The sequence below is a fragment of the Artemia sp. Qi Xiang Cuo genome, chromosome 8, assembly GCF_049724085.1.
Source record: "Artemia sp. Qi Xiang Cuo chromosome 8, ASM4972408v1, whole genome shotgun sequence".
Lineage (NCBI taxonomy): Eukaryota > Metazoa > Arthropoda > Branchiopoda > Anostraca > Artemiidae > Artemia > Artemia sp. Qi Xiang Cuo.
This window is the reverse complement of record NC_142801.1, coordinates 57,617,825-57,632,771: the sequence shown is the minus strand read 5'-3', so window position 1 is coordinate 57,632,771 and position 14,947 is coordinate 57,617,825. Positions and strand designations below refer to the sequence as shown.

The 14,947-nt window shown below is 33.3% G+C and overlaps 1 protein-coding gene across 3 annotated transcripts in view; it reads left to right on the top strand.

Annotated features, from left to right (window-relative positions):
* Window positions 1-14,947, top strand: part of LOC148949603 (uncharacterized) — a 249,687-nt gene that overhangs the window by 79,998 nt on the left and 154,742 nt on the right. For all 3 annotated transcript variants that reach the window (XM_089093036.1, XM_089093038.1, XM_089093037.1), the window contains one exon: window positions 7,436-7,484. In XM_089093036.1, the coding sequence (XP_088949162.1) occupies window positions 7,436-7,484 (49 nt within the window). The remainder of the gene's footprint in view (window positions 1-7,435; window positions 7,485-14,947) is intronic.

Below are 14,947 nucleotides of genomic sequence, written 5' to 3'. Positions count from 1 at the left end.
TATGAAACATGTACAAGTGGTAGCACTATCGGAAACGTATGCGTGCGTTGTCATGACACTATGGAATTAAATTTTTTTGGAGCACCAAAAAAATTCAATCATAAAAATGGTGGATATGGGAAAGTATCATTTCCAGAAATGTTAGTACTCAAAGAAAATGCCAACATAAACATAATAGTTGATGAAGAGGGGTATCTTCATGCTAGTGCTATAGGTAACATACTACCTATTGATAGAACCTTTCGTCGGCTTTTAGGTATTAGCATTCAAATGAAAGCAAAGAGGAAAAGAAAGGCCTACTCTGCTACTAATATCATAAACCATATCTTGTCTACGTGCCGATATCCAAAAAGTTGATATCCAAGAAAGAGAGATATCCAAAAAGTTGGGTTGATCTAGGTTCACTTAGAGTGGCGCGCCACTCTAAGTGAACCTAGATCAACCCAACTTTTTGGATATCTCTCTCACTATGAATCTGTTTGTGTGTCGTGTCTGTGTGTGTCTCGTCTCTATGTGTGTGTCATCACAGAGACGACACAGAGACGATACAGAGACGTCACTTTTATGCAATGTGTAGGAACCAGTGGGGAATCCCCGCTCGTTTGGAAAGGTGCCAAGGAAAGGCAAGCGAATAGCATGTAGTTTCAAATCTTGTTTAATCACGTGTAGAGGTCCCATAGAATGAAATTTCTGTATTGTGCATGTAAACGGTGAATTCAAGAATGAGTTTTTTACTTACATAGAATTTTCTCATAATTTCTTGAATGAAATGTCTTTTTTTGTATCCAAGAGGTGAAAATCAATAAAGAGTTTGTTACTTACTTTACTTTTTTTATAATTTCTTCAATTAAATTTCTACATCGTGTATCTAAGTCATGAAAACAATAAAGCGTTGTGCATCCAAGAGGTAACTTCAAGAAAGTATTTGTTACTTATTTAGAATTTTTTCATAATTTCTTGAATGAAATGACATTTTTTGTTTATCCAAGAGGCGAATTCAAGAAAGAATTTGCTAATTACTTACAATTTTTTGATAATTTCTTAAATGAAGTTTCTGCATTGTGTATCCGAGAGGTGACTTCAGGAAAGAGTTTGTTACTCGCTTACAATTTTTTCATAATTTACTGAATGAAATTTCCGTATTGTGTATCCAAGAGTTGACTTCAAGAAAGAAATTGTTACTTACTGAGAATTTTTTCCTAATTTCTTGAATTAAATTTCTACATCGTGTGTCTAAGTCGTGAAAACTTTAATGAGTTTGTTACTTACTTGGAATTTTGTCATAATTTCTTTAACGAAATGTCTTTTTGTTTATCCAGCAGGTGAATTCAAGAAAGAATTTGCTACTTACTTACAATTTTTTCATAATTTCTTTAATGAAATTTCTGCATTGTGTATCCACGAAGTGACTTCAGGAAAGAGTTTGTTACTTGCTAACAATTTTTCCATAATTTCCTAAATGAAATTTGTGCATTGTGTATCTATGAGGTGAATTCAAGAAAGAGTTTGTTACTTACTTACTTACTTCCTTACTTCCTTACTTACTTGCTTACTTACTTACCTACAATTTTTCATTCTGATACCTAGATTTTGACAATAGATGTACGCAAATTCCTTTTCTTACATCGTCGATGTTTTAATAGACATTCTAAACGCTTGATATACTAGCTTACTCTAAAAAATAATGAACACATAACAATGTAATATTTTTAATGAAATAATGTTATTTAGAATATTAATACAAAAATATATTATGATACATTATTAATATCAATGATCAACTTTGGACATTTTGAATCTGTTCCATAAAATAGTTCACCATGTTCTCTCTTGATATTGTAGTTATTGTCTTCTCTTAGTTCGTAATCAGTAGAATAATCATTATTCCATTTTGAATCGTACACAATTTTTAATGGTGTCTCATGAACAGGCTCAATATGCTTTTCGTCTTTGTTATTATTTGATTCATTGACTGTTTGATGAATGCCAGTAACGTTTGCTGGTGCTTTGTTTTTCATCGTTTCATCTTTATATTCCATAGTGATATTTTCTGACAATACCCTTTTTATTTTTCTGGCATTTTCACTGTCTATTATCACATTATTTTTACACATGTAACAGTTTCGGCATGTAGACAAGATATGTTTTATGATATTAGTAGAAGAGTAGGCATTTCTTTTCCTCTTTGCTTTCATTTGAATGTTAATACCTAAAAGTTGACGAAAGGTTCTATCAATAGGTAGCATGTTCCCTGTTGCACTAGCATGAAGATACCCCTCTTCATCAACTATTATTTTTATGTTGGCATTCTCTTTGAGTACTAACATCTCTGGAAATGATACTTTCCCATATCCACCATTTGTATAATTGAATTTTTTTGGTACTCCAAAGAAATTTAATTCCACAGTGTCATGACAACGCACGCATACATTTCCGATAGTGCTACCACTTGTACTTGTTTCATAGTTCAAATACTTCTTCCTTGTCAGCATTCAATGCTATAATCACACTAGCATGTAAATACATTTCTTCTGGGGGTCATCCACATGTTCAATATGCATATCATCTTTGCGATTATTTGTTTAATGAATTGTCTGATCAATGGTAGTGAAGTTTGCTGGCGCTTTTGTTTTCATCTATTAATCTTGATCTTAAATATTGATATTTTATTCCAATTGCCATTTTATTTTTCCGTCAATTTGAATTTATATTAAAACATTATTTTTACAAAGGTAACAATTTCGGCACATCGACAAGATATGTTTATGATATTACTAGAAGAGTATGCATGTCTTCTTTTGATCTTCCGTTGAATGGTAATACCCGAAAGTTGACAATGGGGTGTAACAAGAGGTAGCATGTTACCACAAGCACTGGCGAGAAGATGTCCCTCTTCATCAACTATTATTTTTATGTTGGCATTTTCTTTGAGTGCTATCATATCTGGATATCTCACTCTTGCATATCCACCATAAGAAGAGTTGAATTTTTTTGGTACTCCAAAGAAATTAAATTTCTTACTGTCATGACAATGCACACATACATTTCCAATAGTCCAAAAGTAAAACCATTTTTACTTGTTTCATAGTTTAAATACTTCTCCTTGTCAGCATTCCATGCTACAATAACATTGACGTGTGAACACACTTTATTAAAATGCTCCATCTTCACTTTTTTAAAAGATATGACTTATGTGTTTATTGTTCTACTGCGTAAGAAATACTGATTTAATACATGCAATAGACTAGGTAGTGTCGATATCCGGACATAGAATACCAGTGGGAAAGCCACATTGTGTCTCTGACCAATTACAGAGTACAATTGTTAAAGCCGTAAGCATATTTTGTCATTTTAAGATACGTACAAAAAAAATAATGTTCAATAATTTCGAAGTTTAAAAAAAATAGTTTGTTTTTATGAAAAAAAATATTGAATTAGAACCATCAGTCCTCATTAATTATGAATGTCCAAATCTGGGCTTAAGTTTCACATTTGAACCAGAGAATTGACCTAAGTTTCACATTTGAACGAGAGAATTGTATTTTCCATAATTTTCTTACAGGAAACTAGAGTTTATGGTCAAAAACGTCTGAAAACCCAAACAGCTAATTAAATATTCTAATTCATGATTTCAGGCACGTAAGGCTCAATAGTAACTTGAACTCTAAAAAACAGAATATTGATACCAATAGATACAACAAAAATGTTCCTTTAGTAGCTACGAAATTAGGCTAAAGCTCAGAAAAGTAAAAAAATAGCAACCCACACATCCTAAGTCATAGATTTCAGACAACACACAACAACGAAAGACTAAGAAATCTAGCCCTGAAAAGTCCAACTAGCAAACTACACATCCCAAATCATAATTTTCTGACAACACACACCTATGAAAGGGGTAAGAAATCCAGCTCAGAAAAGTCAAAAATAGCAAACCATCCACCCCAAATCATAGGTTTCAGACAACACATACCTATGAAAGACTAAGAAATCCAACTCCGAAAAGTCGAAAATAGTAACCCCTACACCCCGAAACATATGTTTTAGACAACATTCATCTAAGAAAGACGGGGGTCCGGGAAGGGCCTTTGAGGTTCTTAGGGGGTCCTAGAGGGCTCGGTGGTCCTTTTGGAGCTAGGGGGACCTTTGAGAACTGCTGGCTTCCTTCAGGGTTGGGGTAGGAGGACGTGAACCCTTTGGGGTTGGGGTAGGAGACCTCACAACACTGTTCAAATGGAACTTGTGTATTATAACGACCACAGAGTTTCATCTTCAAATCCTCTTCTAAAATCATCTTTTAAATCATCTTTTAAAATGTCACTATACCCTCCATGTAACTGAACCCCTGTATAACCGAAACCCTGTACAACTGAACCCCCCCCCCGTGCTACTTAAGTCTCGTGCTACTGAACCCTCGTGCAACTCAACCCAATTTAACTAAACCCCCGTGTAACTGTACCCCCTTTAACTGAACCCTCGTGCAAGTCAACCCCCCATGCAACCTATGATTTCTCGTAGGCCACTGGGCTAATTTGGCTTTTGTTTGTGCCCCCATTGTTTTTTGTGTGGGTTCCATTGTAACTGAAGCCCCGTGTAACTGAACCCCAAGCAAGTGAACCCCCATGCATCTGAACCTTCGTGCAGGTGAGACCTCTTTAACTGAACCCCTGTATAACCGAAACCCTGTACAACTGAACCCCCCGTTTTTATTTATTTAATTATGTAAAAGATCAAAAGTCTGTCTCATCCTTAACTTCTTACTCTTTATTGTGAAGTTGGCTTTTTTTTTCCAAATTTTTAAAGAAAATCTGTTATGAGTTTTAAACTTGCTCCTTACTTTAGTTGAAAAATCTTTTATATTTGTACTCAACTCAATTTAACTAAACTCCCGTGTAACTGTACCCCCCTTTAACTGAACCCCCGTGCAAGTCAACCCCCCATGCAACCCATGATTTCTCGTAGGCCACTATGCTAATTTGGCTGTTGTGTGTCCCGTCCTTTTTTTTTGTGTGGGTTCCATTGTAACTGAATCCCCGTGTAACTGAACCCCAAGCAAGTGAATCCCCATGCATCTGAACCTTCGTGCAAGCGAGCCCTCTTTATATCAGCCCCTGTATAACTAAACCCCGGTACAACTGAACCCCCCCCCCGTTCTTATTTATTTAACTATGTAAAAGATCAAAAGTCTGTCTCATCCGTAACTCCTTACTATTTATTGTGAAGTTGGCTTTTTTTTCAAATTTTTTAAGAAAATCTGTTATGAGTTTTAAACTTGCTCCTTACTTTAGTTGAAAAATCTTTATATTTGTTTAATTACTTTTCATGAGACTGTAAAGACTGTAGGAAATAATCGACTCAAAACCCAAAACGAGCATAAATTAACATAAGTTTGGTGCAAAAATCCTCTTTTAATTTGCAAATTTTCTTTAAAAATTTGGAAATATACTATGTACGGATGATTTCCCGTGAAACTTGTAGCAATTCACCTCCTGGAAAATTCCCTCCCCATGGAAAATTCTCCTTGTGGAAAATCCCCTGCAGTGAACTCAAAATTTGGTACTTACGTGTTACCCCCGACAACACTCAAGGAATGAAGTTAAGTTAATCCTAATTGAATATCCTAAAACATGATGAAAATATAATACTTTAGTAACCAAAATATTCAAACGCTCTCAAAAAGACACACATAGCCCAAAGAGACACACACAACCCCTAACTCTCCAAAACATCACTTGTGTATTATACAGTGCATAACAACCCCATCTCCTCCAATTCGCAAATCCCATTACTCCTTTTCTTTCAAATGTTAATCAAACGTTTCCGATTCGTCGTTAGGTATTTTTCTAATTTATAACAAATTACCTCAGTTAACAGCTCCTTTGGGGTTACCTTAACTGTTAATCAGTTTAATCCTTTTTTCTCCACTGATACAATCAATCACTAATTAATATCATTCATTGTCTAAGTAAATTAAGTTATCTCCTGCCCTACAGAAATGAGGGGACAAACCAATTTTTTTTGTCTGCTTTTCAAAATGATCGTATTTGGAAATCTGTCATTTAACACTAAGAAGTAAATTGAGTATCCCCTTTCGCAATAACAATAGGCTTAGCAGCGATTAAATCTCAGTGTCGGCGACAATTCAATCAGATCAGAGTTGTTCAAATGGAATATCTTTTCGCAAATTGAGTTAGCTTCTATTTCATAGACAAAATATTTGAATTCCTTTTATTCAAATCACCTATCAAGTTATCAAAAAATATATGAACTAGAAATCTGGTCTATAATTTTTTTCAGAAAAGGTACTCGTATATCGTTGCTGCTGCTGCTGTCGGTTCCATCATTAATCTCCAATAATGTAAATGCACCACTCATTTTTTTTTCTCCACTAATATCCTTGCAAATAAAAACTATTCTCTTTGAATTCAATTCTCTTACTAATATGAATTGTAAAGAAAACTATTCCTTTTATTCAAATCCTAATCACCAATCAAGTTATGCTCGTTCCCCTCTGAAAGGTGTAATGACCTGTAGAATAGGACTACCTACCAGAAAAACCGGAAGGAACATAAATTCCCAGAATTCAAAAGATCAACTCTACTAAAGCCATTTAGCCAAAAAAAAAAAGGAAAATTAATATACAAATTTCATTTTAATTATTCATGTACGGTGAACCAAAATCAAAGCTCCATTAATTCAAAAGAGTTCAAATAAAAAAAAATTTTTTTTAACTGAAAGTAAGGAGTGACATTAAAGCTTAAAACGAGCAGAAATTATTCCGTATATGAAAAAAACTGTCCCCTCCTCAACGCCTCGCTCTTTACTCTGTTTGTTTTAAGTTTTAATGTCGCTCCTCACTTTCAATTAAAAAAACTTGTTTTTTTTAGTTAATCCTCTCAAGCTTGGTTAGGTAAAGCCATTCATTAGGTCATCGCACGAGGAATATGCGAAACTTTGCATACTTGAAATTCTAATTTTACTAATAATTTAGATATTTGAATTTTAGTTTTCAGTGAAGGTCCAATGATAGTTTAGCACTAAAGATTGTTTATTGATGATGGAATTTTGAAATATATCCTATTTTTCAATGGGTGTCTGTATATTTTTGTGTCCCCGTGGTGGTTTGACCTCCCATGCCCCTCCTCCCCAATATTTCTTCATTTCTTTGTTTTTTGTATTTTTGGTGTTTTTTTGCACCCTTTTTGCTATAATTATGATTAGATGTATTATTTCTTTTATAAGGCGTACTGTGCGTTTACCCCAACTTTACGAGCTCTGCTCCGCGTTGAATGTTAATGTTTTTTTTATCTTTAAATGAATTAAATATGATAATTAAACGGTATTTAGAACGTTAGATGAGATGGTAATCAAGATAAGGATTGCTCGTTACTTTTTTTTTTAGTATGAATAGTTTAATCGTAGCTACTTATTTTTTCAGGGAAGGTCCAAAGATGGGCAAGGCTACCAATCCCCAGGTGGCACACCAGGTAGAGTTTTATTTTTATTTATTCAAGTCATTTTTATTTTATTTATCTGATTGTTTTAGTTCATGTTTTAAACATGAACTACTGATTGTGCTTTGTGCTGATCGTATTGATTGCATTGATTGTAATGATTGATACTGTGGTTGAGATTTTGTTTAGATTTTGTAAATTTATCTTTTTAGTGTGATTGGCTTTGTAAAAGTTAAATCGTTAAGTTGCTAAATCATACGATATGTGCCCATAAAACATTGACGTACGTCCAACCAGTTTGGATGTGGCCCACCCTCCGCATGGTCATTCTGAAAACGAAAAAAAAGTTAGTCTGACATTCTTGAACTGTAGATCTAAAAAAAAAAAAAAAAAAAAAACAGAAAAGCAAAATTGTCTCCCCTTAGATTTTGAAGAATACAAATTGCACCCCCCCCCCCTTTGAAGCATTTCTGTTAATTAGCGCTGTTGTCTTTATAGGCTTACTTAAAACAGTTTTAATTTATTGTTTTAGGTCATGTTAAACATGAACTGAACTACTGGTTGTGCAACTTGTACTAAAACCACTGACAGTTCTTAGTGTTATAAAAATTAAAATATATTGTGAAAAAAAAACTTTACTGCCAAACTTTCGTTTCTGTCGTTGGTTACTGTCAAAATCTTCTCAAGTGAAGTAAAAATAAAAAGTCAGAGTTCAAACTGAGAGTCTCTCATATGTCAGGTATTAGAGATATGAGAGTCTGTCACATCTCATGTGCCACATTCTTCTTTTTTCAACATAGAAGAACCAAAACAAGAAAAAGGGAAAAGACTCACATACTTATGTAGCAAGAAGTGTCGAAAAGTGGAAGTTGAAAAGTTCCTCTGAATAGCAGAACTGTAAAAGATGCGGCAGTCATCACCCTTACTAAAAAACAACTAAATTTAAGAAGATCCAGACACAATAGAAATATACAAACAAGAAAAAAGGCAAAATATTCACATCTAAGAAAAACTTCTATAGCAAGAAGTGTCGGGAAGAGCAAGTTGAAAAAGCTTTCTCAGTCAAAGCTCTTCTTTTTTCTAAATATTATAAAAATGTTTGACAAGATATACTTTTAAAGTATTCATGCTTTATTCTTAGCAATTTTTTTTAGTGGAGCTTTTTAGTTTATTTCTTTAATACACATTTAAAGGTATTTTACGCTCACAATTCACTAGACCTGGCTTATCATTGCCTGTAGTCTGAGACTAGCTCTAAGAAATGAAAAAAGGAGAGAAAATAAAAAAGGAGTTCAACATTTCAGACTCTTATATATAAAAATAATACATCAAAAGTAAAAAAAAAAATATTTTTTGAGTTTTAAACTGCTTGAAAACTAGTTAAAAAATTTTTATACGGTAAACTACTTAAAAGCTACGTTTTCTTTAGAAGACCAAAAAATTGGAAAAGGTTGCTTTTTCTTTTATATAAATTTAAGAGTTTCAAAGGTACTTATATGCTAAAGCGCCTACCGGTTTTTTTCATTATTTTATTTCAGCTTAGCTTGAGATAAAGAGAAGTGTCAGAATAGATGGGACATATATAATTTGGGCTATATATTTGCGCATTAAAAGAGGGGTGTAAAGTATTTGGACAATGTGAAGTCAGAAAACAATTCTTACTTCTTACTATGCAGAATAATTGTACCTAACACATTTCGCATGCAGACCCGCTATACTTTACCCCTCCCCCCTAATGTGCAAATATATAGCCCAGATCTGTTTGTAAAGTATTATATTTTCATCATATTTTGTGATATTTCATTAGGATTAGGCAGAGAAACAGGTTCTACATAGATGAAGAACTTAGCATAGGTGCTATAACTTATAAGTACTGTTTAAAACTTTCAAAACTCATTACACATTTTTAAACCTTCATTTTAGAATTTAGACTAACTCCAAGAAATTAATAATCAACACAAAGAAGATTAAAGTTGGACACAGACAAGTTTCTGGTATGATAAGATTGAGTGATACACAAACATACGTTTCGAATAAGGCCATAGGAGGAACTCTATTTAAGTAGGGATCTGGCTCATTTCAGGTGAGGGAAGGGGATAATTTGTGCAGTATTTATGCAGCCTAACATATGTAGTATTATACAACATTCATACAACAAAGACACAACATAACTTGTACAACGGAATGGTATTTTTACAACCAGTAAATAACTAACGTATTTGAATTTAGCTTTGACGGCGCCCAAGTAACTCAGCCCCTACTTAACTCAATACTGTTCAAATTAACCCATTCCAGCTTCACTCCAATGCTATTTAACCCTCGATTGACTTAACACGTTATAACTCAGCCCACAATCACCTTAACCTCCACTCAACTCAGCTCCAATTTTATTCAACCCATGTAACAGTTTAGTCTAGGTTGACTAAAGTTGAATTGAAAGGCGGTTGAGTTGAATGGGAGTTAATTTAAATGGGGTTGAGTTCGATCAAAGGGTTTGAATTAGACCGGGATTGAGTTAAACGGGCCGAGTTAAACAGAGGTTGAAACGCACACCAATTCTTGAGCACACCAATTCTTGAACCATGCGGGGAATATCTGGGCTTTTCCCTGCTATTTCCTCATTACTTCAGATGGCTCGATATGTGTCAAAGGTAACTATGTCATTGAATGATTAAATTTTGAATGATTAGTCCCAGTGTTTCCCATGACAAGGGAACGGTGTTCCCGTGGCCAAACCATCCGTAAAAATGTATTATTTTGCTTTTTTTGGTTTATAACCTTCAAGATCCTCATAAGTCTGACCATTTGTCTCTTTCTGCAGGATAAAAGAAATAACGGACGAAATTGATATAGCCGATTAACCTCAACTTTATTTCGTTAGTCTGAACTTTTTCTTCTTCTTTTTCTATTTTGACAATTCTAAAGATCCACATTAGCCCTTCAGCTGAATTGGGGAACTTCTCGTTCTTGAGCAGTCATTTATAAATACAAGAAAACTTTTTATGACAGCTATCTGGAACAAATAAAAAGTTTCGTAAGGTTATAGGAGGGTTAATAAAACGGACCAAAAACACCAACATAACTAGAAGAACCCCACCTTTTCTAGCTACCTTAATTACTTTTTTTTTGGAAGGTACAAATTATGTTAAAGAATTAAATTTCAGACCACTATTATTATACCTGCTAATAATAAAATAGTTCGTGATGACGAACTGTAAGTAAGGAGCGATACGGCTCAATAGTAACCGAAACTCTAAGAAACAGAGTCCTCCTCAAACCCGCGCTCTTTACGCTAAAGCTTTTTATTGTTTAAAAAAAATGGAGCTGTGAGAAAGAGTCAAACTTTAGCGTAAAGAGCGAGGCGTTGAGGAGGGGACAGCCCCTTTTATATACGGAATAATTTCTGTTCGTCTTAAGCTTTAATTACGCTCCTTATTTTCAGTTAAAAAACTTGTTTTTTTTAAATTTAATTTTTGAATGTTTTTGAAATAATACAGGCTTTGATTTTGGATCACCATGCATGAATAATTAAAACAAAATTTGCATATAAATTTTACTTTTATTCTGGTTAAATGGCTTTCTCGAAAGTTGTTTAATTATATTTACGAACGTTTTTATTAGTAATAAATATACGTTACATACGAATTAACTTACGTAACGAACTTCTATATTTATATTTTTTAATGCGTATATTAGGGGGTTCGATCCCTAGTCAATACCTCGCTCTTGGGTCGATACGATCACCCTTGAGAAAAAAAAAAACAAATAAACACGCATCCGTGATCTTCTGGCAAAAAATACAGAATTCCATATTTTTGCAGATCGGAGCTTGAAACATCTACAATAGGGTTCTCTGAAACGCTGAATCTGATGGTTTGATTTTCATTAAGATTCTATCGCTATTAGGGGTGTTTTGCCCTTTTTTCTAAAATCAGGCACATTTTCTCAGGCGCGTAACTTTTGATGGGTAGGACTAAACTTGATGAAACGTATATATTTGAAATTAGCATTAAAATCTAATTCTTTTGATGTATAAAGTTACGTTTTGTAGAGTTTCGGTTACAATTGAGCCGGCTCACTCCTTACTTGCAGTTTGTTACCACGAACTGTTTGATTCATTCGACGATTGAGTGTTTCTAAAGTCTTTTGAAGCATGTTGTCACCTTCTAAAGTGCCCGATTAACTTTAAAAAAATACTTTTCTCTCGATAACTTATAATTTTTTCTTTATTTGCTTAATGCTTTTAATTATCATCTTTGACATTTAATAGCTAGTTAGTTTATGGCGAATTTCACAAATCATTTTTGGTTTTGTAACACTGTTTATTTTCTTGACTTGACTTCAACTAATCTATTCTTCCTTTTTTCATGTTTTTCGGTCGTTTTCAGTAATTACTGTGTTAACTAAAAAATCCTAATTTTGACCATCATCAATCGTGAAAGTTCATTAAAAAAAAATCTTTAAAAAAATCGTAGGCAAGGTGTCTTTTAGCATTAAATGAAAAGAAATCATTTTTCAACTGGAAATAAGGAGCAACATTAAAACTTAAAACGAACAGAAATTATTACGATTTTATGTAATTTCTGTTATGACACAATTCCACCTTGAGACTTTGTTTATATTGATTGCGCTTAGAGGCCAAGGTAACAGTTCGTTTCAAAGCATTATGAGGAGGAAACACCAGATAAAATGGATGATTTAGATGTTATTGCAACGCAAATATATAACGTAAGTTTTGTTTATAAATAATTAATTGAGATATTTACATGGCAAATTTTCACCAAATCATATTATTGACTTACAAATAAAGTAGATATATCACTCGATGCCTTTTATTTATGCTCTTTCCGAATATAATAATTTTGGTTTCGGAAATGAATTTTAGTCCCCACCCCTATATATTCAAATCCAGGGTATATATTTGCACATTAGGGGGATGGTTTGCATGAAGTGTGTGTGTTAATTGTAACCCAGCTAGCATTTTTTCTCTGGAGACATTAATACATTTCTACTTGGCTAGCTTTTGAAAAATGTCGTATGGTATAAATTTTAGGCCTATATGCTGAGGGTATATTATCAAGCTTATATATCTAATTTTAAGCCTATATGCGGGAACTGTATTATCAAGCCTTTATATCTAAATACCTGTTGTTTCTAGAGCTTATAATATTTTGAAAGTTATGTTATGGGTCTGTAGCCTACATAGCTATCTAAATTCGAAAATTTATATCCCTTAATTCCGGGTTTTAGTCTTCTCTGTTTTTTTTCATTGGCCCTTGTTTTTTTAGAAAAATAATTTCTATAATATAGACAGGATTTTATGCTATATTATGGCTTCTTTTTTCGTATCAGAAAACATGTTACTAGTACATCATATAACACACAAAAAAAGTCAATTTTGTTTAATGCTAATGAAATGAAATAGGATGAAGATATAATAGTTTAGAAACAAATTTGGGCTATATATTTGCACATTGCATAGCAAATAGTTAATACATAACCAAACCTAGGTACATTCCCCCCCCCCCCCAAAATAAGGGGGGGGGTGTATAATAGATGGAAAAATTTGGTTTTTCACTACACTTTTTATGCTTTTTTCTCTACATGAAACAAACTATAATTTAATTTCTTTTTAAGGATAATTTTGAAGAATATGTCCCTCCCGCCATCAAAAAAGCTCAAACTGAGGATGAGAAACACTCACGTCCTACAGTAATTAAATACACCGGACCTGTGATGGCATATATACAAGGCAAGAATAAACGGGCCTATATGCAAGAAAAAAGCAAATTGACGATGAATACGATGGCATTGCAAGGAACAAATAAAGTAAGTTTTAAATTTTATCGAAATTTTTCACTAATGATTTTTTCTCCCAAAAGAAAATACATCTTGCTTGGTTCATACACATTTCGTTATTCTAATACCCTGTTTGAGATCAAGTATTATGACTGTTTAAATCAGAGAATGTAGTATTTTAATAATAAGATGAGAGACGATAATTAAACAGTCTGTCTTTATCTCACAACTGACTTAGCGTAATGTCTACATCCTTAACCGTAATCAAGTGCGTGTAGTGCGACTAGTTTTAAAAGTTTATTAAAAGAAAACATATGATGCGTGAATTTAATCGATACTGGAAAAAAATAAATGTAATTTAAAATGACATTAAAAAGTCAGTAGTTCAATTTTGTTTGAGACTTACAAATATTTTCATCATTTTTTGGTCGTTCAGGTAATTAGGTTTCTTAGAAAACTGTTTCCGTTCTGATGCAGAAAATGTACTTTTCGAGTACTTATATTCAATGATTCTTATTTTTTGAAACCTTGAAATATACGCACATATATTTTATCGCTAATAGAGTTGAAGAACTTGAAAACAAAACGTTAATTATTTTTCTCAACGGTGCTGCAGCTCCTTCCGGATTACCTAATATGCCTATTATGCTAGTTTACATTTCAAGATGAGAATTAAACAGTCCGTCCTCATCTCAGAACTGTCATGGCCTGATGTCTGCATCCTTAACCGTAAACAAGTGTGTGTAGTGTGATTAGTTTACATTCCCTAGTTTTTAAAGTTCATTAAAAGAAAATATATGAAGCGTGAGTTTAATCGATACTGGGAAAAATAAATGTAATGTAAAACGACGTTAAAAATTCAGTAGTTCAATTTTGTTTGAGACTTACAAATATTCTCATCATTTTTTGGTTGTTCAGGTAATTAAGTTTCTTAGAAAACAGTTTCCATTCTGATGCAGAAAATGTACTTTTTCGAGTACTTATATTCAATGATACTTACTCTTTGAAACCTTGAAATATACGCACTTTTATTTTATTAGCTATAATGAAAATAGGAAGACGCTCCTTTGCAATAGTTGGAAAAAGCATGGGCGCAATTTAAGCCTTTTGATTGCGTGGTGGGGGGCAGTAGGAGGAGGGGGGACATTGTTTATAGTCTGGAATTGAAATACCTCTTTTACACTTTTCATTTAGCCATTCAACCTTGAGATAATAAACAAATTAGGGAATCAAATCTGAAGGCTATCAATATAGGCTGATTAAGCTATCCCTTTGCGAATAAATTAGTAGTTGTAATTGAAAGGCCATGTTACCTCTCAGAAACATCAATGTGTCAACAATGGACTATTGACTCCTTTAATTTTAATCCAATTTTCGACTTAAGAAAAAGGATGATTTATACAATTTGAAAATAAGTGTCTATTTTCTTTATAGGTTAGAACTGATTCATCACTACCATCATCCCCACCTGAAGTAAAAAGTCATGAATTATGTTATCGCATTGACGAAACGGTTTTAACTCAAGCACCAATGCAATTTTGTGACGCCGTTGAAACACCGCCACATATCAGTGAAGGATACGGTAAATGTTTGCGGGATTGCTATGGTAGTGATAATTATATGGTACACCTGCTAACGTTATTAACGACACAGAATGGGCAGATAATTTATAAGGAGAATATTTCAGCGTTGATAAT